At 36.1% G+C, this 23,657-nt stretch overlaps 1 protein-coding gene across 1 annotated transcript in view; it reads left to right on the forward strand.

Annotated features, from left to right (window-relative positions):
• The window catches only part of WWP1 (WW domain containing E3 ubiquitin protein ligase 1), a 104,681-nt gene that overhangs the window by 8,098 nt on the left and 72,926 nt on the right, over nt 1-23,657 (forward strand). Inside the window, 5 exon segments of the mRNA XM_011968056.1 lie at nt 3,427-3,565; nt 4,202-4,326; nt 19,729-19,866; nt 19,959-20,025; nt 23,346-23,530. Of these exon segments, the coding sequence (XP_011823446.1) occupies nt 3,427-3,565; nt 4,202-4,326; nt 19,729-19,866; nt 19,959-20,025; nt 23,346-23,530 (654 nt within the window).

The following is a 23,657-nucleotide window of genomic DNA, read 5'->3' on the forward strand; positions in this document are numbered from 1 at the left end:
GATCGGCCTGCCTTGGCCTCCCAGAGTGCTGGGATTACAGGCGTGAGCCACCACACCCAGGCTTTTCTTTTCTTTTTAAAAACAATAAGTAACCAGGTTAAGACCCCTCTAATATTGCAGTCTGGCTGTTTATTGTCTGTAAACTGACTTACTCTGCCCTAAGCCGAATTATTAAAATCTCCTAATTTATTTTTATTATTAGCATAGTTACTCTTATCCTCATTTCTGTTCTTAACCCTTATCTGATTGGCAGCAACTTATAAGAATAAGAGCATTGATCATGGAACGCAGGGAAACTGATGGAAAAAATAAAACAGAAAACTACCTATTGTCATATGGTGATATAGTGTAATGTACCAGGTACTTAAGGATAGTAGCATATAGAAGTGTATTATCTTTGATATTTTAGATTTTAGACTTTCAACAGGAAAGAGTCAGAAGCATAAAGTGTGCAAGATATATTAAAAGGATGAGATTGAAGAACAAATGGGATGTTATATTCATGTTTATAATTTTTTTTTAGCTATTTTGTCTTCTAGAGCATTAATTTCATTTTTTAAAGTAAAAACGCCAAATCATATGCCACTTATTTTTGTATGAGTGGTGTGAATTATAGACTTCATTCTTTTCAAATGTTTCAACATTTATGGACTAATCTATCTTCCCATTGATTTGAAATGCCACTGTTATGCATTAGTATCTTGCTTGTTCTCTTTACTTCTCTTTTACATCACTGTCAAACCATTTTAATTATTTTCACTTTATGGTGCTTTTTAAAAGACTATTTTGATAAATTTCCTTTTATTACTTTGCATTTTAAAATATACCTTCACTGTTCTCGAATTTTCTTTGGCTTTTGTTTGAATATTTAAGTCTCCCCTCCTTTTCCTCTGCCCCCACCAAAACACTCAAAACCAATCAGTTGGTGTTTTTATTTTAAAATAATGTATTAAATTGGAGCTAATTGAAATATTTCAGTGTTAAATTTTTCAAATCTAGGAATATATCATATCATTTTTCTTACGTCTTTGTTTCTATTGGTAAAGTTTTATTGTTCTCTTCATGTGACTCTTACGTATTAAGTTCATTACTAGATTTTTTGAAGAGACGTTATTGTCAGTGGGATTTTAAAGTTAACGCTCCCTACCCTCCCACACATGACTCATTTTCTGATAGTTTAAAAATACTTATATAACCTTAGGGTGGAGGACAGTCTGTGTATAACACCAAAGGAAATTCATTAAATGGGAAAAAAAATCTATATATTCTACTAACTAGAACAACTTTTTGAATTAATAAGATTGTCTTCTAGTTATTTAAAATCACAGTATTATATTTATATGTACATTTTTGCTAGCATATTTATAAATTCCTCATGAGATTAAAGATTATTATCTTTTCAAAATCTCTTTTCTTACCTTATCCTCTAGTATTGTTGAGTATTTTGCCAAGTAAGGGTATTCAGTGGACGTATTTTGGATGGATCTGCAATGAACTCAGAGAAGAGTTAATACTATATAGTCAGTAGTAATAGAGTAACAGCTACCATTGTTGGATGCCAGGCATTCATTGATGGTGATAGTCCTTTGCATGCCTTCACTCACCAATCCTAAGAATCAGGTACTGCTGTTCTTCTAATTTTTCAAGTAAGGACGGAGAAATTAATTGACTTACTATGGTCAGGCTTTTAGTAAGTGGCGCAGTTGAAAAATGAACCCAGATATATCTAACCCTCTGCTTTTAACACCATCATATACTGACTTTTCCTTCTTCTAGTCTTCTACTATATGGATAAGACTTACATATACTGAGGAAATATATGAGCACTTTTATTCAGAGAATCTTGGGGAGTTCTTGGGAGAGAGCAAGTCTGGGCCTTCTGTGTTAGTTCAGTGACACTGAACTTAGAGCAGTTTGGAACCGTGAAGGATGGAAATGAGTTTTGCTAAGACCCTGATAGTAGCAGTTCAGACATAACATTGAACACTCTTTAATTGCTATGTTGCCAGTACTTAAATATAGTATTTGTTTTACATCTTGCATTTATCACATTGTATTTCAGTGGTTTATTTGTGTGACTCTTTATTTAGATCATTATTCTCTCACAATAGAATGGAAGCTTACATAGCTTTGGTTGTTTTTATATCCTTAACATCAGTTGTGTATGACATGAAAGAGGCTTTTCCCTTCCTCATCTCTGACCTAGGGTGTTCATAGGTCAGAGGTTATAGAGGTGATCTTGATAAGTTGTTCTTACTGCCTGGTCATCAGTATTTTGCCCAGAAAGTAGATAGTCCCTGATTACTTCATATGTCAGGTATGTTAGATTTAAAATTCACTTTCTGGAAGGGGTTATGATTAACTTTTATAATGACATTTTGATTTTTAAGTTTTTATTTGAAAATGCAAATACTGCTTTTCTTCTTTTCGAAGCTAACTTTCCAGATAAAACATTAAAACATTTTTTTAATGCCACAGTTATGTAATTTCAGAAAGATAAGTTAATAGTACCTGGCAAGGGTGTTAATGGGCATGTTGAATCTGAAGACACTTTTCCCTTGATCTTTACTGCAGTTGCTGGGTGAGGATGTGGAGAAATCAGTATATATTGTTGGTAGGAGTATAAAATGGTGCAGCCACTTTGAAAAATAGCCTGGCAGTTACTCAACAGAGGGTTATCATACGAGCCAGGAGTTCTACTCCAAAGCATATGCCCAAGAGAAATGAAAACTTACGTCCACACAAAAGCCTGCACACAAATGTTCATAGCAGCTTTATGCACAATAGCCACAAAGTGGAAGCAGTTCATATATTTATCAGTTGATGATAGATAAAATGTCATATACCCATATAATAGAATGTTACTTGGCAATAAAAGGCGTGGAGTACCGGTGCATGTTACAATATGGATGAACCTCAAAAATGTAATGCTGAGTAAAAGAAACCAGTCACAAAAAACCCGACATTATATGATTCCATCTATATGAAATGTCCAGAATAGGCAAATTTAAAGAGACAGATAGTAGGGTACTGGCTGCCTAGGGATGGGGGTGGAGAGAGGGTTGATTGGGAGGAGAAAGAAGGGGGTGACTGCTTAATGGTATCGAGTTTATTTTTGTGGTAACAAAAATGTTTTAAAATTGATTGTGGTGATGGTTGTGCATTCTGAATATAGTGCGACCATTGAATTGTACAGTTTAAGTGGGTGAATTATATGGTATGTGAATTATAGCTCGATAAAACTGTTTTGGAAACATTCAAATGGCTCTCAGGCATTATCAATAGCCCTTTTGTATTGTTCCTTCATTCTGCCAATGAGAAGGGTTCTAGTTGCACAAGAATCACAATTCCATTCTTACTGATTGATTAGTGCGCAGTACTGCTTTTTGGCAGCACATACTCACTAGTGAATTATTTGTCTGTTAGTTTCTAGTGCCAAACTTAAAAGAAAAAAGAACTGGTTCGCAACAGCAATATATACAGAAGTAGCTGTAGATGGAGAAATTACGAAAACAGCAAAATCCAGTAGTTCTTCTAATCCAAAATGGGATGAACAGCTAACTGTGTAAGTACCTTGTATAAAGGATGGAAAATCTTCACAAGAAAGTATGTTTTTTGGAATATGTTTTTAATTTTGTAAAATGACTTCAAAGTAATGAGTGTTTTTTTAAAGTGTAGATCGACAATTTAAAGTATGGAGAAATTTTTGATTAAATTATTTTTCAGGAGTGGATGCATAATAATGCTTGCTTTTGCTTTATAAACCAAATTGTTTCCATATAGACATTTTCTCTGACCTGATACAGAAATAAGTAGGACTGCATATTAGTCATTCTTAATTTTGGCATTTCAAAATAATAATGGCATAAATTTGTGTATAGTAAAAGTATTATGTAAGTCTTCAGACATTTGTTCAAATAGAAACAGTGTTACTGTGAACTCTCAGTAAGACTCTTGTGTTGGTGTTTTGGCTTGCTAATTCCAAAAATCCTCATCTAGTTATTAAAGTCCTAATGTATTTGAAAGTAAAATATTTTTATGATTCAAGTAGTTTCCTGTTTCATACAATATTTCTTCTCAAATAAATGGAATTCATGGTCTTTAAAACATTACTGAAATAAATGGTTTAATAGGAATTGTTACTTATTAATAGAATGACGATGTCTGCTCCTGTGTTTTTGTTATAATTTTACCCTTCCAGAAATGTTACACCACAGACTACATTGGAATTTCGAGTTTGGAGCCGTCACGCTTTAAAAGCAGATGCTTTATTAGGAAAAGCAACGATAGATTTGAAAGAAGCTCTGTTGATACACAATAGAAAATGTAAGTTTTTTGTTCTGACCTTTATTTCCTTATAAATTTATTTTAGACACTTTGAACATATCCCGAAGCCTAAAAGCAAAAACATAGTTTTGTATTCATAAAGAACTTCAGTTATTGCTTGTGATTGATTAACTTTGTGGCATTTTATGAAATAGGAAATATTTACCATGGCCTTTCTCCAGTCTACACATTTACAAGGTGATCTAAGTCATCCACAAGTACCCTATTATCAGTGACTATCAGTCATTTATTATCTGCTTGTTATTATATACTTTAAAACTTGAGAAAATTATCATTACATGACCCTACTCTATTTTGTCACTTGACTAATAACAATTTTATTTTGGCTAAAATAAATTGTAACTCTTAAGTTTTCTTTTATCATTATATAATTAGTTTATTGTAAAAAATAAGAAGATAGAAAATTATAGAGTAATATAAAAATTTTCTATAATTTTACTATCCAAGGATAACCAAGCTTAATAATTTGGTCGCTGTCCTTTTTCATAGACACAAACACATATTTCTTTTCTTCTTTGCATCTACTAGTTTATCCTTTGCTTTCTAGAAATTTAACAATATACCAGAAATGTTATGTGTCCATGAAAGTTTTTCTAGACTGGGATTTTTAAGGTAGTTTAGACTTTAATTATTTGTAAACCTCCTATCATTATATGCAAAAATACGGGGTTATATACATATATGTGTAATTCTGGGGAGAGGGTTCATAGCTTTTATCAGATTCTCAAAATGTGTGATCCTCTGAATGTTAAAAACCAGGGTTCTGGCTGGGGGCAGTGGCTCACTCCTGTAATCCCAGTACTTTGGGAGGCCAGGGTGGGCAGATCACTTGAGGTCAGGAGTTCAAGACCAGTCTGGCTAACATGGTGAAACCTTGTCTCTATTAAAAATACAAAAATTAGCTGAGTGTGGTGGCATGTGCCTGTAGTCCCAGCTACTTGGGAGACTGAGGCAGGAGAATCACTTGAACCCGGGAGGTGGAGGTTGCAGTGAGTTGAGATTGCACCACTGCACTCCCAGCCTGGGCGACAGGGTGAGACTCCATCTCAGAAAAACCCGCAAAAAACCAGGGTTCTAGTTTATGATTTTTAAGTACCATAAAATAATTTCTCACACCACAATTTATTTAGTTTCCTGTTGTCTGACACTTAAGTAGCTTGTAACAGTTCACTAAAAATACGCTCTTGCTCAAATCTGTAAATATTTTTGCTCTTCTTACTTCCTTAGAGATTTTCTTATTAATTCCTAAAGGTAGGTTTGCTGAATGAAGTAAGGGATGAAATGCTAATGATGATAGCAAGTTAATCTTTAAAAAAGTTCTTTCTGCAAATCCACATGCAACTTAAAGATCTGTTTTGATCTAGTGTTTGGAAATAAAGAGTTATGAGCTAAGAAAATATAATGTGATTATGGCATATAATAATTAGAACTGGTAATTAGTAGTTAGTATAAACCATAATAATTTTTATATACTCGGCTTAAAACATTTTTTTTTTCTCTTAAAGCATTGTAAGTTTGATTCTCTGCTGTGCCATGGCTTTTTTTTTTTCTTTTTCTCAATGAGTCATGCAATTCATCTTGATTCAGAAATAAGTAATAGTTTATTTAAGTATACAGTACCTTGCCTGGATTATTACTATTATTTAACCATATTCCCATTGTTGGACATCTGGATTGTTTTCAATTCTGTTATGTTAGACTCTACTGAACCTCCATGTAAAGATAACTATCCACTTATCTGCCAAATGATCTTCTAGGTAGGTTGTGATGTCATTACACTTCGAAATGAAGCCCTCACAAATTGTTGAAACTAAAAATTACCTTGGCCGTGTGCAGTGGCTCACGCCTGTAATCCCACCACTTTGGGTGGCTGAGGCAGGCGGATCAGCTGAGGTCAGGAGTTCGAGACCAGCCTGGCCAACATGGTGAAACCCCGTCTCTACTAAAAATACAAAAATTAGTTGGGCGTGGTGGCGCATGCCTGTAATCCCAGCTACTGAGGGGGCCAAGACAGGAGAATTGCTTGAACCGGGAGACGGAGGCTGCAGTGAGCTGAGATTGTGCCGCTGCCTTCCAGCCTGGGCAACAGCGTGAGACTCCATCTCAAAAAATAACTAACTAACTAAATACAAATTATCTCTATGATTTAATTGAGTAGGATATGCTCAGGAAAAATAAAATTTAATAAACATACAGTGAGTAGATGGCTTCAGAAATTGTCGTAGCATCCTGCACACCTAAGAAGTCAGTAAATTAGTTTGCAAGGGCTGCCATAGCAAAATACCACAGACTGGGTGTCTTAAACAATGGAAATTGATTTTCTCACATATCCGGAGGCTGGAAGTCTGTGATTAAGGTATCAGTGGAGTTGGTTTCTTGTGAGGCCTCTCTTGGCTAGGAGATGGACATCTTTTCCCTGTATCTTCACGTGGTCTTTCCTCTGTATATGTGTCTGTGTCCAAATTTCCTCTTATCAGGACACCAGTCATTGGATTAGGGCCTACCCTAATGACATTATTTTAACTTAATTACCTCTTCAAAAATCTAGTCTCTAAAAACGTCACATTTTGAGGTACTGGGGAGTAAAACTTTAACATACTAATTTGGTGGGGGACACAAATCAGCCTCAAAAGGTAAATAAATTTATTTGGAGAATTAATCTCATGATAGTATCATAATCCTTTTATGATAGAAGACATTTATGGGTATTAGTTTTAGTCATTTATAGACAAATGAGTAACTAAAATAATCTAAAGTAAAATTAGATTTTAATCTAAGTGAGTTGTTCAAGAGTATACACATAACTTTGGGTTGTGATTAAAATATAAGTTTTCTGATTCTTAGCTGCCTAATTTTGATTAGAAGTAATATAAAATTAATAAGGTTCAAGACAGCCTTGAAGCAATTTATAAATACTTTTATAAATGATAGCATTCTTGATTACCTTTGATTCAGTCTCTTGGTTTAGCACTTGGACTCTGAGTTTTAGTTGGGTATCAGTTGAATGAACTCTAGTTAAATTTTGGGGTTATTGTATATTTACCTTTAAAAAGAAGTGAACAGGCTAGGGGTGGTGGCTCACGCCTGTAATCCCAGCACTTTGGGAGGCTGAGGCAGGTGGATCCCCTGAGCTCAGAAGTTTGAGACCAGCCTGGGCAACATGGTGAAACCCCATCTCTACCAAAGATACAAAAAATTAGCTGGGCTCTATCAAAGATACAAAAAATTAGCTGGGCACGTGCCTGTAGTCCCAACTACTTGGGAGGCTGAGGTGGGAGGATCGCTTGGGCCTGGGAGGTGGGGGTTGCAGTGAGCCAAGATTACACCACTGCATTCAACTCTGAGTGACAGAGTAAGACACTGTCTCCAAAATAAATAAATAAACAAACAAACAAACAACTGCTAAGAACAAAATAGGTAACCCAAGAAAAACGTGACATCCTAGTGATGAATAAAAATATTCAATACTAAAAACACTTTTTGTTCCTATTGTTAAACTCTGATTTGAGGGGCAAGGTTATTGATAGAGGTATTATGTTTCTGAGGTGTGCTCTATACAGAAAATGTTTGATAGTCAGCACCTTGAATAGAATTGTGTATATTTGTGTAGAAGGCTCCAGTGGAGGGATGTTCTGCAGTATATCTGTGTTCCTCGTCTATTTGCAGAGGATAGATTTTTAAGGGATGAAGTGAAAGAGGAATCTCCTGAGAGGAAAGAAAGTAGGCTGAGTTTTTAGGTATTGAGGCAGTGAAAGAAGAGAACAGCGAAAGACAATCCAGCTGTTCAGGAAGAACCCTGGATCTAGCATGCATGAAAACTTCCAGTATGATTTCTGGCAAGACATTTTTTTAAAAAGTTTATGGTGAGAATGAATGGCAGACAGGATTAAAGTCCTTGAAGGCAGATTACAATATGGAGCAGGTGACTGTTACCAGAAGTATATGTGGGGGCTCTCAAGAGTAGTTTTAAAGGATGAAAGAACATGGTTTGGTTATAGTGGGAAAGTTATTGTAGGAATCCGAGGTAACATTTGTAACAATTGTAGACCACAAACAAAATGGAATTATTGAGCAACTTGAATGCAGACACTGTCTTATTCACTTGTGTTTTTTTCAGTGCTTCCCACAGTCCACAGCCAAAGATTTTTAAAAAATGTTAACAGAGAAACTGGCTTATTCAAGTAAAATCTTACCATGGACTCTTATTCTGTATAAAAATTTTACTGTATGTAAAACATAAAGCAGTATTGAACAATACAGTCATGTACATGCTCACATGTCCTTACTCTTGTTACCCACAGCAATTCCTGAGTTAATTTCTGGGGGTACCCTGCTCCTGAAACCAGTTTGAAAATCACTTTTCTATAAGGTCAAGTTCAACTCCTGTTTTCAGTGCCTTACAGAGTCTTAGTTCAGTTTGTCTAATTTCCTGCCTACACGTTCATACCCTGACTGCTGTGTTCAGCTAGTCTTCTCATTATCTTTTGAGTATGCTTTGCTGGGTCTCCTATACTGAAAGCAGCCTATCACTAATCATGTCCTTGGTATTTTCAATAATTATACATTTGTTTAGTGGGTTTTTAATTTCATTCTTTAACATAGATGGAATTATTATGGAGAGTATATAAAAAACTATATCTAAGGTAGCTACTAAGGAGGCTGAGGCAAGAGGACCTCTTGAGGCCCAGAGTTCAAGGCTGCAGTGAACTATCATTGTGACTGTGAACAGCTGCTGTACCCTAGCCTGAGTACACATTTTATCATTTTATGTTCCACTCATATAGCAGGCTATTCTGACCCTTCCTTTCCTCCTCGGTCTTTGTGTGTGTGTGTTGGGGGGGTGGTCTTGACAATGATGCAGGCCCTGTGGTATATACTCAATTATTTTTGTCTAAGTGCTATTAGAATGTAACTTTTACTTAACTATCCTTACCTTTCAACATAAATGTACTTAAGCTTGCCTAAAATTATTTTTGCAATGGGTTGGAGGTACAATGAATAATTCCACAAATGAAAACATAAACTAATTGTAATGACTATAACTGAAGAAACTTTGGGTATCATTCAGATGTAGGGATTCAATTTTTTCTGTACTGTCCTACTGCATTTGTGCTGCTATAACAAAATACCTGACACTGGGTAATTTCTAGAGAACATAAATACGTTTATCATAGTTCTAAAATCTGGAAGTCCAAGATCAAGATCAAGATGCCAGGTTCGAGTTTGAAGAGGATCCAGTTCCTGTTTCCAAGATGGCACCTTGTTGCTGCATCCTCTGACGGGGATGAACACTATGTCCTCACATGGCAAAAGGGACAGAAAAGGGCACACCCACTCCCTCAAGTCCTTTTATAAAGGCCCTAATTCCATCCATGAGAGCTGTGCCCTTGTGATTTAATCCCTTCCTAAAGACCCTAATTTTTACTACTATCACAGTAGTGATTAAGTTTCAACATATGAATTTTGTGGGGTGCCATCAGACCGAAGCAGAAGTGGTCCAACTTTTTGTTAAGCTAAATTATTTTTATTAGTTGCCATATATATCTTTTTTTTTTCTTTTTTTTTTTTGAGACGGAGTCTGGCTCTGTCGCCCAGACTGGAGTGCAGTGGCCGGATCTCAGCTCCCTGCAAGCTCCGCCTCCCAGGTTTACGCCATTCTCCTGCCTCAGCTTCCCGAGTTGCTGGGTCTACAGGCGCCCGCCACCTCGCCCGGCTAGTGTTTTTTTTTTGTATTTTTTAGTAGAGACGGGGTTTCACCGTGTTAACCAGGATGGTCTCGATCTGCTGACCTCGTGATCCACCCATCTCGGCCTCCCAAAGTGCTGGGATTACAGGCTTGAGCCACTGCGCCCGGCTGTCATATATATCTTAAATGACCTTTATTTTCACATTCTTTCATTAGCAATGGTCCTGTGTATTAGGCATTTATCTTTTATTGGAAAGATATTTATATTAGAACCACTTAAAGGGTAAAATACCAAGAATCTTGTGAAAAAAGTAGAAGGGAGTGCCAAAATAGTCAGCCTGTGAATAATAACAGAGATTCTACTTTGTATTACCACTTGTCTTGACCATAACCTTGATTTCTAATCTTTTAAAATATATATTTTTGTAATCCCAGTACCATTGAATTTTGCTGACACATTCTCATATATATATATATATATATATATATTTTTTTTTTTTCCCCCTTGAGACAGGATCTCACTCTGTCACTCAGGCTGGAGTGCAGGGGTGCAGTCTCAGCTCACTGCAGCCTTTGCCTCCTGGGTTCAAGCAATTCTCCCACCTCAGCCTCCTCAGTAACTGGGATTACAGACGTGCGCTACCATGGACCACCATGTTCGGCTCATTTTTGTATTTTTTGGCAGAGACGGGGTTTCACCATGTTGGCCAGGCTGGTCTCGAACTCCTGACCTCAAGTGATCTGCCTGCCTCAGCCTCTGAAAGTGCTAGGATTATAGGCACGACCCACCACAACCTAGCTGGTGTTTTATATTTTTATATAATTTTCTTCCGTCTTCATAATGAAAAGTTAGCTTCATTTAAGCACTGTTCAGTAAGGGCTGCTGTCCAATAGAACTTCTGCAGTGATGGTTATGTTCTGTATCTCTACTATCCAATAGGGTAGCCTTTAGTCATGTATGGCAGTTGAGCATTTGAAATGTGGCATGTAGAACTAAAGGCTTTAATTTCAAACTTGATTTATTTTAATTAAATTTACATTTAAATAGCCATATGTGGCCACTGGCTACCGTATTCGTCAGTGCAGTATCAGACTCTTTTGTGTTTGAAATGCAAAATCAGAATTTATCTCTGCCATTTTTTTTTTAATAGCTTTGCTTTCCTTCCTACTTACTTTTATATTTCTCTTAGGTAGAGTTTTAATTTTATCACTAGATATCAGGTTGTCTTTTTTTTTCTTTTCTGAATGTTGCCCAGGCCAGTGACTGTTCACAGGTGCTATCCTAGTGTACTGTAGCCTCCAACTCCTGGACTCAAGCGATCCTCCCACCACAGTCTTCTGATGCCACTACACTTGGCTAGGTTGTCTTTTTTGTAAGGATCAATTCTGGAAGCTCCTTGAGTATTTTCTTAATTGTTAGTTTGAAATCTGTGTTTGTTTTCTCCTTCATTATGATTTGCTGCCATTTGTCTTTTGTGTTTCCGCTGGCACACTTACTAATATAATCTAATCATATTGCCTTATTGCCTTTTCTTCCCCGTAGGTATTTCACTGTGTCATCTGTTTGGTCTGTGTTCTGGTTTTGATTGATACTGTTTGTCATTCCTTTATTTCTTGCTTACAATGTTGTTTTGAAATTTTCATGTTTTCCATTGTATTTTTAGTCTTCAAAATGCCATTTCTTTTATAATAGTTCTTAATAATTTTATTTCAACATCTTGGTAGATTATATTAACCAATAATTCTTATTTTATTTGCCTAAGATTTTAAAAGTTTTTCGTAGAACATAAGGATTTATTCTTTTGACTTCTGCAGTCTTTTAAATCAGATCTGAGTTGCTTTTTAATTTTATATTCCCATTTGCTAACAGCCAGTAGAATTCTCTTCTTATTTATGATTTTTTAAAAATAAAAATGCCTTTGTTGTTTTGATATGTTTGGTTCAAAGCTCCCTATCTTCCAAGAAGTTGCATATTTTACCTCAGATATGCTTTGATAACTTGCTTAAAGTTAGAAACCCTTAAAATTAATTGTATTTTTTACTTTCTTAGATCTGGGACTTTTCTTCATTAAATAAACATTTATTGAGTTTTAGGAAGAAACATACAAAACATAGAAAGAATATGTGGTTCTGACCACTCCCCCATTCTACCATAGTAGGAACCCAACAGTCTACCATATCAAAATAGATGTTGCAGTTGTTGAGGTCATTTGTTCCTTTTCAGATTTATGAGGCTAATTTCTTCCTTTGTTCAAGGCTCCCTGTCGTTTTCTCTTATATTTCATGGTTTCTCATCTGTCTTTTCTGATATATTTGGGGTAATGGTGGGGGAGCGATTTATATGAATAGGCATTTTTTTCTATTTTTGAAGTTTTTTTTTAAATTTCTTCACCCTTGATGGCATGTGTTATTACAACCATTTGTAACCTTAAATAAAACCCAAGACTCACCTCACGTAAATTATTTGTATTGTTTTCCTCAGAATCCAACTCACTGCGGCTTGTTAGGGAGATTGTTCCACTTCTTCACATTTAAGCCCTAGTGAGCTTTCACTGCTTAACCTTCATCTGTTTTGTATAAGTCCCAAAGCTTTTGCTCCTTTAATCCTCTAATACATTGTCTCAGAATGTTTGTGGATTTAAGCCATCATTTGTGCCTCAGTTAACCTTCAGTTCTGTGTTCAGGTCACTTGAACAACATTCCAAAGTATGGAAATTATTTATTTGGCTCTGCAGAGATGTGTGGTATTTTTAACTTTCTTTCCTTCATGTGTCACCAGTGTGAGATACTGATATCTGAGGTATGTTTCACTTACTCAGCCTCACTATTGCTTAAAGTGCATAGGGAAAAAAAAAAATCCCTCTATTGTCATAGATAAACAAAGCTGGGACACTGTTTACAGTGGTTAGGACATACTTTAATCAGTAATATGTTTTTGCAATAAGGAAGAGATTCCAGCATGAACCAAACCCAATTTTGATTTGTGTAGAGGTTACTGGGTCTTTTAAAAGGAGAATGAAGGAGTGGGAGCGAGGGATTCAATGGAGGCTCAGTAGAGTCAGGAAAATGAAAAATTACAAAAGCTCGGTCAGTGTAAATGCAATTAGGCCCTTGTGTTTGGTAGCTGGCAAGTAACAAAGTCAGGATTCTGTCCTCCCACAGAGACAGGGAGACAAAAGCCCTATCCTTCCCGATGATTGCATTTTAAAGGAATGTCTTTCAGGCCCTTGAGAAAGACACTCACATATTACAGGAGACAGAGGAAGGATTTACCATTGTAAGCCCTTTTTAGTAAAAGCTCTAAGAAAGAGGAGTCGGGGGCCTATCATCAGGTGTTGGCTACAACAGGCAGTAAATTCTTTTGGCAGCCTTAAGTTTTCTCAGGCAGGCGCTTTAAGGGGAGTTAGGGTTATCCCTGAGAGCCTTGAACTGTTAGAAACTATGGTAGTGCTTGCTGAAGTCTTTCCGTGTGTGTGCAATGGTGGTCCAAGTGGTGCTTGTGGTAGTGAAGTTGCTGATGAAATAATTTGGGCTGAGTTTGCAGTTTTTCTAGGTCAAGATTGAGGCCTAGTCAAGAAGGTTTTGAGGACCCTGACTAGAGTTTGATTAAAGAGAGAATCTTTGTCACTATACCCATAGGTGAAAACCATAGGAATAGTATAGCTAACATACACATTAGAGTATATTCAGAACTTCACTTTGTGTTTCAATTTTGAGGCTGAGAGAACCACTTTAAATATTCCAGAGAGGAGTGAGATGGCTGCCATTCAAATACTGGTAATTAGACTGAGGTTTTTTATTTATTTATTTTTTATGGTGTTAATAGAACCAAGAACTTAGTTTTTGTCAGGGAAAGCATTTTGAAATCCATTAAGGTCATTTCAAAGTAAATTATGTCCAAAATGATTTATAATGAATAATTCTCTCTTTATATTGAATGGTGGGGAAATACAGCAGAGAAATGTGTCATTTGTGGTACTGGACAGAGCATAATCAAATTGGATTTTATTTTATAATTTTCTTTAGCCTTATTAACTGGGTGAATTTGCTTATTTAGTTTATACTAAGACAAATTTTGTTTTATAAATTCACTTACTATCAACACAAACTCAGACATTTTGAAGTCAAAGCTTTGAATAAACAGTATTTTCACATTCAGTGATATAAGTGCCTCTTTATTCTTTAGAAATTTTTTTTGTATTGAAATTACTGGGAGGTAAAAGGGAATGCAAAGTTTTCAGGAAGTTCAGCTGCCTTCCTGAAAAGTTCTGCTAATTTATATACACAATGTAGCATATGGCAGTGCCCATTTGTAAATAGTTGCCACATTAATTGATAAAAAAGATGAGTTTTATTATCAAAGCATTTCTTTGATTATTAATAAGGTCAGATGTTTATTAATCATTCATACTTCATCACTTATGATTGTCTCATGCTCTGTACATTTTTTTATTGGTTTGTTTAGTTTTTTTCTCACTGATTCATAAGAGCTGTTATTTTTTTTCTCTCAGTTAATCATTAGTCTTTTTATTTTTTAATTTGTATTTATTTATTTTTTTTGAGACAGGGTCTCACTCTGTCGCCCAGGCTGGAGTGCAGTGGCACGATCTCGACTCACTGCAACCTCTGCCTCCTGGGTTCTAGCCATTCTCCTTGCCTCAACCTCCCCTCAAGGCTCTTAGGGATAACCCTAGCTACTTAACTTTGTGAGTAGCTGGGACTGCAGGCACGTGCCACCATGCCTGACTAATTTTTGTATTTTTAGTTGAGGCAGGGTTTCTCTGGGTTGGCTAGGCTGATCTCGAACTCCTGGCCTCAAGTGATCCACCCACCTCAGCCTCCCAAAGTGCTAGGATTACAGATTTATTATAAATAAATAAGTAAATAAATTCTGAAATTTTTTGTTACATGGCAGGAAGTGGGAGCTTAACTTTGTGAGTTGTTGAACATTAACTCATAGCATGATATAATGAAAAGACTTAGGAATTAGAAAACTTTGCTATTATTGGGACTGTCGCTTACAAGCTATGTAACCTTATGTATTCATTTTGTTTCTAAAAATTTGGTTTTTCTCATACTTACGAGTACGTTGGCCAGCCTCTAAAATGGCCTCCAAGCATTCATACCTTCTGGTGTTCCAACACCCTTCTGTAGTCCCCCTCCGACACTGTGTCACAGATGATCTGTGTGATCACTAGATTGTGGCAGAAGTGATGGTGTATGACCTCTGAGACTTAGTCATATAGGCATTTTAGCTTTTGCCTTGTTCTCTTGGAGTACTCACCATGGGAAATCAGCAACCATTGGGAAGACTCTCACAAAGCCCTGTGGAGGGGCACTGAGGTCTCCTCTCAGCAGCCAGCACCCCCACCTGCCAGATGTGTGTGTGCCCCTCTTGAGTTCTTGGCAATAATGAGTGATTATTGTTATTTTTAGCCAGTAAGTTTTAGGATAATTTGTTACTCAGCAATAGATAATACATTGAGCAGTTTTTAAAAACTGCTTCAGAATGTGGCTCTGAGCTAAATAGAAATCTGTGAAACACGTTTTCAACAAATCCATGATTTATAGAACAAATTACCTACTTATATACCTGCCTCCTCAGAGACTCAAGTTGTTCTGTCTCAAATTGCTAGGAGGTACGAAAAAAATCAGCTTCTGCCTTGTAAGAGTAAGTTCCCCTAGGACAGGACTACCTTAATCACTTAGTTTAAATGTTTCTTAAGCACTTACCTTCTCTCAGCTGCTGAGGATACATCACTGAATTAGTTGGACAAGATCTCTCTGCTCTGCTAGAGATTTCAGTTCGTTTGGGGAGGTCGACTGAAAAACAGAAACATTCTTTTTGTGGTAAGTGCATTGAAGGAAATGAGCAAAGCAGTGGTAAGGAGATCTCCTTTAGGCTAGTCAGGGTTTGTCCTGCTTCTTCCCCAGCTACAGTGCCTGGCACACTGCAGGCACTCAAATATTGAATGGATAAATATGTCTGAGTTGGTTTGTTTATACTATGACAGAATAATATCTTTTTCCCTCTGACACACACATATACATTCACATGTAGATGGGAATTATTTATGTGATTGTCCTTCCAGTTTTATGATCCAAAATGTTATAACTCAATCTTCCATGTTCAGAATTGTGAAATAATATATACTGTAAACACCCTCCCACTGCAGAATACCTAGGTACTGGATTGAACAAATCTTTGTGGCATTGATGATTTTGCAAAAAGGTAGAGGACTGTTCTTCTTTAAAAAAAAAAAAAAAAAAAAAAAAGCCAGGAGATGAGGGGATTGGGGTAAAGAAAACCTCATGAACCAGAATTAGAATAGTCTGCCATACCAATAGCAGATTTAATGATGCTGAGCTTTTGGCTAATAGCCAGAGATAAGGGAGCTGAACTTGAACTCCTCTAGTCTACACTCTTGGGTGTACAATGAAACCACTGTAAAATTAGGGCATATCATCAAACCACTGGTAAAAATTAGCTTAAAATTAGTTTAAGCTAACGTCAGATAATAAACGTAAGGGAATAAGCCACCAGAAGCAGAGGTTTTCCGTAAAGAGACAGATTGTAAACATTTGAGCATGTAGGCCATATGTGGTTTCTGTTATACCAATTAACTTGCCATTTTAACGTGAAAGCAGCCATAGAAAATATGTAAATGAATGAGTGTGACTGTGTTCAAATAAAACTTTATTTATGAAAAATAGGTAATGGGCCAGATTTTTGAGGAGATATTTTAAGAGAGAATGGCTGCACGTTTTTGAACACTAATGAAAAACGTGAGTCCACAGATTCATACTGTCCCAAACAAGAGAGCAAAGAGAAAGTCATGCGTAGTGACCAGGCCACTAGGTGACCAGGTCAGGATCAAACCCTGACCAGCCTAAAGGAGACCTCCTTACCACTCCTTTGCTCATTTCCTTCAATGCACTTACCACTGAAAGAATGTTTTTGTTTTTTGGTCTACCTCCCCATATCATAGTGAAATGCATAATACCAAAGACAAATAAATTTAAAAAGCAGCTGTAGAGAAAAACTGGGTATTTGCAAAGATTTATGAATTAGAATTGCAGAATTAGTAATAGGAGAAGATAGTGGAAAAATATCTTCAAAGAGTTGAGAGGAGATCATTACCAATATAAAATTATATGTCCAACAAGTCTGTCTTTTGAGGATGAGAATGCAGACATTTACAGATAAATAAAAATGAAAGAACTTACCAAGAAACACACACTAAAGAGATTTTAAAAGGCTGTTCTTTAGGAATCTGGTCAAACAGCTTCATATTTTAAGGAGAAACCAAATCACCAAATTCCAGACACTTGAAATCATGGGAGATGACAAGAATGCAATTGTATGTCAGTCAATATAGTTTTCTTCAGATATTATTAGAGAAAGCTGAAATTTGTGCTTTTGTAGTTTTCTTTTTTTTTTTTTTTTGAGAAGGAGTCTTGCTCTGTCACCCAGGCTAGAGTGCAGTGGCGCGATCTGGGCTCACTGCAGCCTCTGCCTCCCAGATTCAAGCAATTCTGCCTCAGCCTCCCAAGTAGCTGGGACTACAGGTGCCTGCCACCCAGCTAATTTTTTTGTATTTTTAATAGAGATGGAGTTTCACTATGTTGGCCAGGATGGTCTTGATCTCCTGACTTTGTGATCTACCCGCCTCGGCCTCCCAAAGTGCTGGGATTACAGGCGTGAGCCACTGTGCCTGGCTGCTTTTATAGTTTTTTTGTGTGTGTGCTTTTGTATTTCCTTTAGTTTTTCTAGTTGTTTAATTGGTTTTTTTTTTGTTTGGTTTTTTTTTTTTTGGGATGTAAAGTAGAATTGAGGTCTGTGATGCTACAAATGGTTGGAGTATTCTATAAGGTCTTCTTTTATTACATGGTTTAAACTTTTTTTTTGCAAACAATTTCTTTTTCTTTCCTTCTTTCTTTTTTGAGACAGGGCCTCACTCTGTTACTCCCACTAGAGTGCAGTAGTGCATTCATCATTTGCTGCAGCCTTGAACTCCTGGGCTTACAGGATCCTCTCATCTCAGCCTCCTGAGTAGCTGGGAATACAGGCACATGCCACTGCACCTGGCTAATTTTTAATTTAAAAAATAAAATAGAGACAGGGTCTTGCTATGCTGGCCAGGTTGGTCTTGAACTCCTGGGCTTAAGTGATCCGCCTACCTCACCTCCCAAAATGCTAGGATTAGAGGCGTGAGCCACCATGCCTGGCCTTAATTTTTAAATTTTTTATAGAGACTAGATCTCACTGTGTTGCTGGTATCAAACTCCTAACTCAAGGGATCCTCCTGTGTCGGCCTCCCAAAGTGCTGGGGTTACAAGTGTGAGCCACCAGGCCTAGCCACAAAGAATTTCTGTCCAGTGATTAGTAGTTCTAGATTTTTGTCTTGTCTTTTCTGTACATACATAACTGTGAACATATTTATTCTGGGCATCTGGTAAATGGAGATCCTCCCCTCCCCACCCAAATTTGTTAAATATAGGAAAGATCAAATATAGGAAAGATCAAAGTTAAGGACTTCATCTAAAACGTGAAATGTTCTGTGATTGCAAAAACTGCAGAAAGCCACTGAAGATCAGATTGAAGTATTTGGCCTCAGTTTGAATAATAAAGTGATCACTGATAACTTTCTCTTTTAGTTTTTATTTTTAAATTGTAAATTGACAAATTGTAGTTGTATATATTTATGGGATACGGAGTGATGTTATGATCAATTAATACAATGTGGAATAATTAAACCAAGTGTATTAACATATCTGTCACCTCAAATACTTATTTTTTTTTTTTGTGATGAGAACATTTGGAATTTACTGTTAGCAATTTTGAATGTACCACACATTATTTACTGTGTGAATCACACTGTACAATATCTCAAAGAAACAAAAATTCTTTCTAACTGAAGCTGTATTCTTTTACCTTCATCTCTCCTTTTCTCTACGCCCCTTCTAATAACTATTAATATATAGTCTAATATATAGAAGTCTAATATATCACTTAATACATAGTCTAAATATATAGTCTAACAGAAATTGAAGCAAAATGACCTTGAATTTAAGAAAGAACTGGTTGTTCTAATAATGGGAAGGAAGTATTTATCCTTATATGAAAATGATGATAAACGATTGTCACAATACGTAGCATTTATCGAGCACGTAAACTGTGCCTCAGAAGTGGTGCTAGGGCTGTCTATATGGTTTTGCATTTGGTCCTCAACACTGTCCCTTCAGTTTGAAATCCGTCATCTCCATTTTGTAATTAAGAAACCAAGGCTTAAAGACGTTTGAATAAATTACTGAATACACGGCCAGTAAGTAGCAGAACTGGAATTTGAAACCAAACTTACCTGACTCTTGCGCAGAAATTTTGCCTCAGCCACAAGAGTCCTCTGTGGTACCTTAAGCTGAAAAGCAAGTTTAGATAATTGCTACAGTTATTATTTAGATGTATTTATATGTTCTCCAATATTTATAATATGCACAGAAGCAATTAAAGGTGATATTGAAAGCATGGGATTGAGGGGGAAAGAGGAATTACTTAACTAAGTGTCAAAGGCATGCAAAGAATTCCTTCCAAATGTCAAGTACTGAATTAGAGTGATTCTTGAAATGTAATTTTGATTTCTGAAGCATTTTTATATATGGCAAAAGCTTTTAAATTAGAATATTCTTCTTTCTAGTGGAAAGAGTGAAAGAACAATTAAAACTTTCCTTGGAAAACAAGAATGGCATAGCACAAACTGGTGAATTGACAGTTGTGCTTGATGGATTGGTGATTGAGCAAGAAAATATAACAAACTGCAGCTCATCTCCAACCAGTAAGCTAACTTTATATGTTTGTAAAATTTAAAGGAAAAAGAATGAGCAAGAAGTATATAAAAACCTAGTTTCTTTCTTTCTTGTTGTTCAGTAGAAATACAGCAAAATGGTGATGCCTTACATGAAAATGGAGAGCCTTCAGCAAGGACAACTGCCAGGTAGAATATTTTATTTGAATATGGGTGGCGACATGATGTGGAACATATTTCCTGAATAAGAAGTTTTATATTTTACCTTAGTTTAGAATTTGCCACAGAATTTAGAAGCTTATGTCTAAACATGTCATTTGGTTAATTCTTGTGAAAGTAGCTTTTTAAAAAATTACAGTTTTATTGAGATATCATACATATATCATGAAATTCACTTTTTAAAAGCATATGTTTTAGTAGTTTTTAATATATTAACATAGTTGTGTTACCTTCTCTACTGTGTGATTTCAGAACATTCTACCCTGAAGAGAAACCATGTATGCATGAGTACTCACTCTCCATTTTTCCCTGTACCCATAAATCTACTTTTTCTGTGTCTGTGAATTGTCTATTCTGGCCATTTTATATACATGGATTCATACAGTATGTGATCTTTTGTGACTGGCTTCTTTTTCTTAGCATGTTTCAAAGTTCATTTATGTTGTAGCATGTACAGTGCTTTATTTCTTTTTATTGAAAATGGCTTTTTAAAATCTGTATTTAGACGTATTTTATAAGTACAGTCAGTTACTATGGATAAATAGGTATCATACCACTCTCTGGATTGGCATTATGCTGTAAATCATGAGAAGGTAAATGCTCCACAGATTGTGGCCTTCTTTCAGACATCATTGTGGCCTTCCCTCAGATATATCATTCTAACATTTCAGAAACACCCTAGCATTCACAGTTCGTGACAATTAATAAAGGTTTTTTTTGTTTGAAGTAATTTAGATTGGAATAAAGGTATATAATAGATCAAATAAAGTGGAATTAGCACCTGAAAATATAAAAATATACTGTTGTAAAACGGACTAATTACCTTTGAAAAAGCATACTGGTATATCACAAAGTGTGACCTTTATTAATCTATAGTTATTAGTATCATTTCTTCTAACTTGCCATTTAGTGATTCTCATTAGACCACTTGAACAGATAAGTATGCCTTCTGAATGTATATTTGGCTTAAGTAAATATATTTAATGTCCATGTAATTAAAAAAATTTTAGATGGGTAGAGGAGCTTGAATTACTACCAAATATTGTCGATTGCATAGTAAGACTCTTTGAATTAAAGATTAGTTCTATAGTACCAGGAGAAATTCAGATGGGTTATTTTACCTAGACTTCTGAATCACTGATTCTTGCTAGTTGCCTCGGGAGGGGTGTACAAATCACAATCATTTCAGTCTTTACCTGCCCAAACTTCCTAAACACATCTTGTTCCAAATGTATAGGTGACAGACAAGGGAAAGGAGGGTGGGATTCATTAATCATTTGTTCATTCAACAGATACTTACTGAATGCCTGTTTGATGCCAGACATTAGTTCAGGTACTAAGAATACCAGCAGTGTTCCCATGAAATTGACATTCTGTTGAGATAAAGGTAGATAGTAGGCTGGGCACAGTGGCTTGTGCCTGTAATCCCAGTACTTTGGGAGGCTCAGGCGTGCAGATTATGAGGTCAGGAGCCTGGCCTGACCAACATGGTGAAACCCCGACTCTACTAAAAATACAAAAAAATTAGCCAGGCGTGGTGGTGCGCACCTGTAATCCCAGCTACTTGGGAATCTGAGGCAGGAGAATTGCTTGAACCCGGGAGGCAGAGGTTGCGGTGAGCTGAGATCACGCCATTGCACTCCAGCTCTGGGCGACAGGGCAAGACTTCGTCTCGGGGGGGAAAAAGTATATATATATACACACACACATATATGTGTGTATATATATGTATAGTAAACAACAGAAGACATAAATACACTAATTGGACATAGCAATAAGCACTATGAAGTCATTTAAACGGGACAAGATGAGAGGAATGGAAGGGAGCCTATTTTTAAGAGATGCCAAGGAATCATCTCTGAGGAAGTGTGATTTGAGCTAAGATTAATAAGCCAAGAATGAACCATCTGTGCAGAGTTCTGAGGGAAGAACTTTAAACTTTTCTGATAATTTCATAGTTATTATGTTTTACCACCTGGCGTATCATAATTTGTAATAAACATTTGAAGACTGTTCAGTATGTTTTTGATATTCAGTAAAATCGATATCTGCTGCAAAGTGAGCAAGGATGAGCTCAGAGAGAAATAGGTTAGAGAGAAGATGGGATAAAGGTGTGGTTGATTTTCAAAAGATTTGTTGGCTAACCAGGAGAGTGACATGATGATCTGGTTTATATTTTTAAAACAATGCTCAGGCTGCTCTGTGGAGAGTAGATATGGGATGACCTGTGTATTTGGAAAAGCACTCCTGGCCACTTAACAATTTCCAACTCCTTTAAATTTTTTTGTTTGTTTGTTTTTTTTAAACACTGTGTCTCACCAAATCACCCAGCTCCTTCCACGGCCAATAAGACTTAAAATGTTTGATTTTGTTGTTAGAGTTACTTATTTGCTAATGTATATACTACACATTTTTATAGTTCTGGGGTGTAATATTTAGCTTTTTTTGATAATCCTGTAGTCATGATTTTAGTGCCTCGTATATGCTAATTTGTAATCAATATCTGAAGACTGTTTTTCACTTATTTTTCAAGATTTAATAAAGTTATAATAGTTTCATGCCAGGTACAATGGCTCACACCTATACTCCCAGCACTTTGGGGGTCAAGATGGGAGGATCGCTTGAGGCCAGGAATTTGAGACCAGCTTGGGCAACAAAGGGAGATCCAATCTCTACAAAAATTTAAAAAATTAGCTGGACACTGTGATGCATGCCTGTGCTCTTAGCTGATCAAGAGGCTGAGGCAGGAGGATTATTTGAGCCTAAGAGGTTGAGGCTGCAGTGAGCCACTGCACTCCAGCCTTGGTGACAAAGTGAGACCCTGTCTCTAAAAAAAAAAAAGAAAATTTACAGTAGTTTGTACTTGATTTTTATGATTCATATAATTTCATGAACTTTTTGAAACTACTTTCTTTTAGAGCTTTTAAAATAGACTAATATTAGTCTTAAATATTTAAAATGTACAATTTGAATATTTTTGTGAGAGACCTTATTTATTTTGACTTAGTATGTTTGTATACCTCAGTATTTTTTTATCTGCAGAATGGATATACTTAGAACTGAAAAGTAATTAAAACTTTAATATAAAACATGTCATATCTTTGTTCGTTACCTCTCATTTTACTTGAAATGTAAGAACTCAATTGTTTGGAAGTAGAATCTAAAAAATTTTTAAAAAATAAATAACAAAAAAGAAACAAGAGAACTCAATAAATAATTCTTATGAAAATTCTCATGAAATGTTGTTGACTTGTACTTAAATGATTGAAATAAGGCTTTTTTTTTTCAAGGTTGGCTGTTGAAGGCACGAATGGAATAGATAATCATGTACCTACAAGCACTCTAGTCCAAAACTCATGCTGCTCATATGTAGTTAATGGAGACAACACACCTTCATCTCCATCTCAGGTTGCTGCCAGACCCAAAAATACACCAGCTCCAAAACCACTCACATCTGAGCCTGCCGATGACACTGGTAAGCAAGGCTATTTTTGACACCTTGTTTAAAGGAAAAGTAAATAAAGTTTATGTATCCATCCATGCCTACACTTCCCTTTTTGTGCAGTCCAGTCTTTGTGTGTGTGTGTGTGTGTGTGTGTGTG

This window comes from Mandrillus leucophaeus, unplaced genomic scaffold, assembly GCF_000951045.1.
Source record: "Mandrillus leucophaeus isolate KB7577 unplaced genomic scaffold, Mleu.le_1.0 Scaffold826, whole genome shotgun sequence".
Classification (NCBI taxonomy): domain Eukaryota; kingdom Metazoa; phylum Chordata; class Mammalia; order Primates; family Cercopithecidae; genus Mandrillus; species Mandrillus leucophaeus.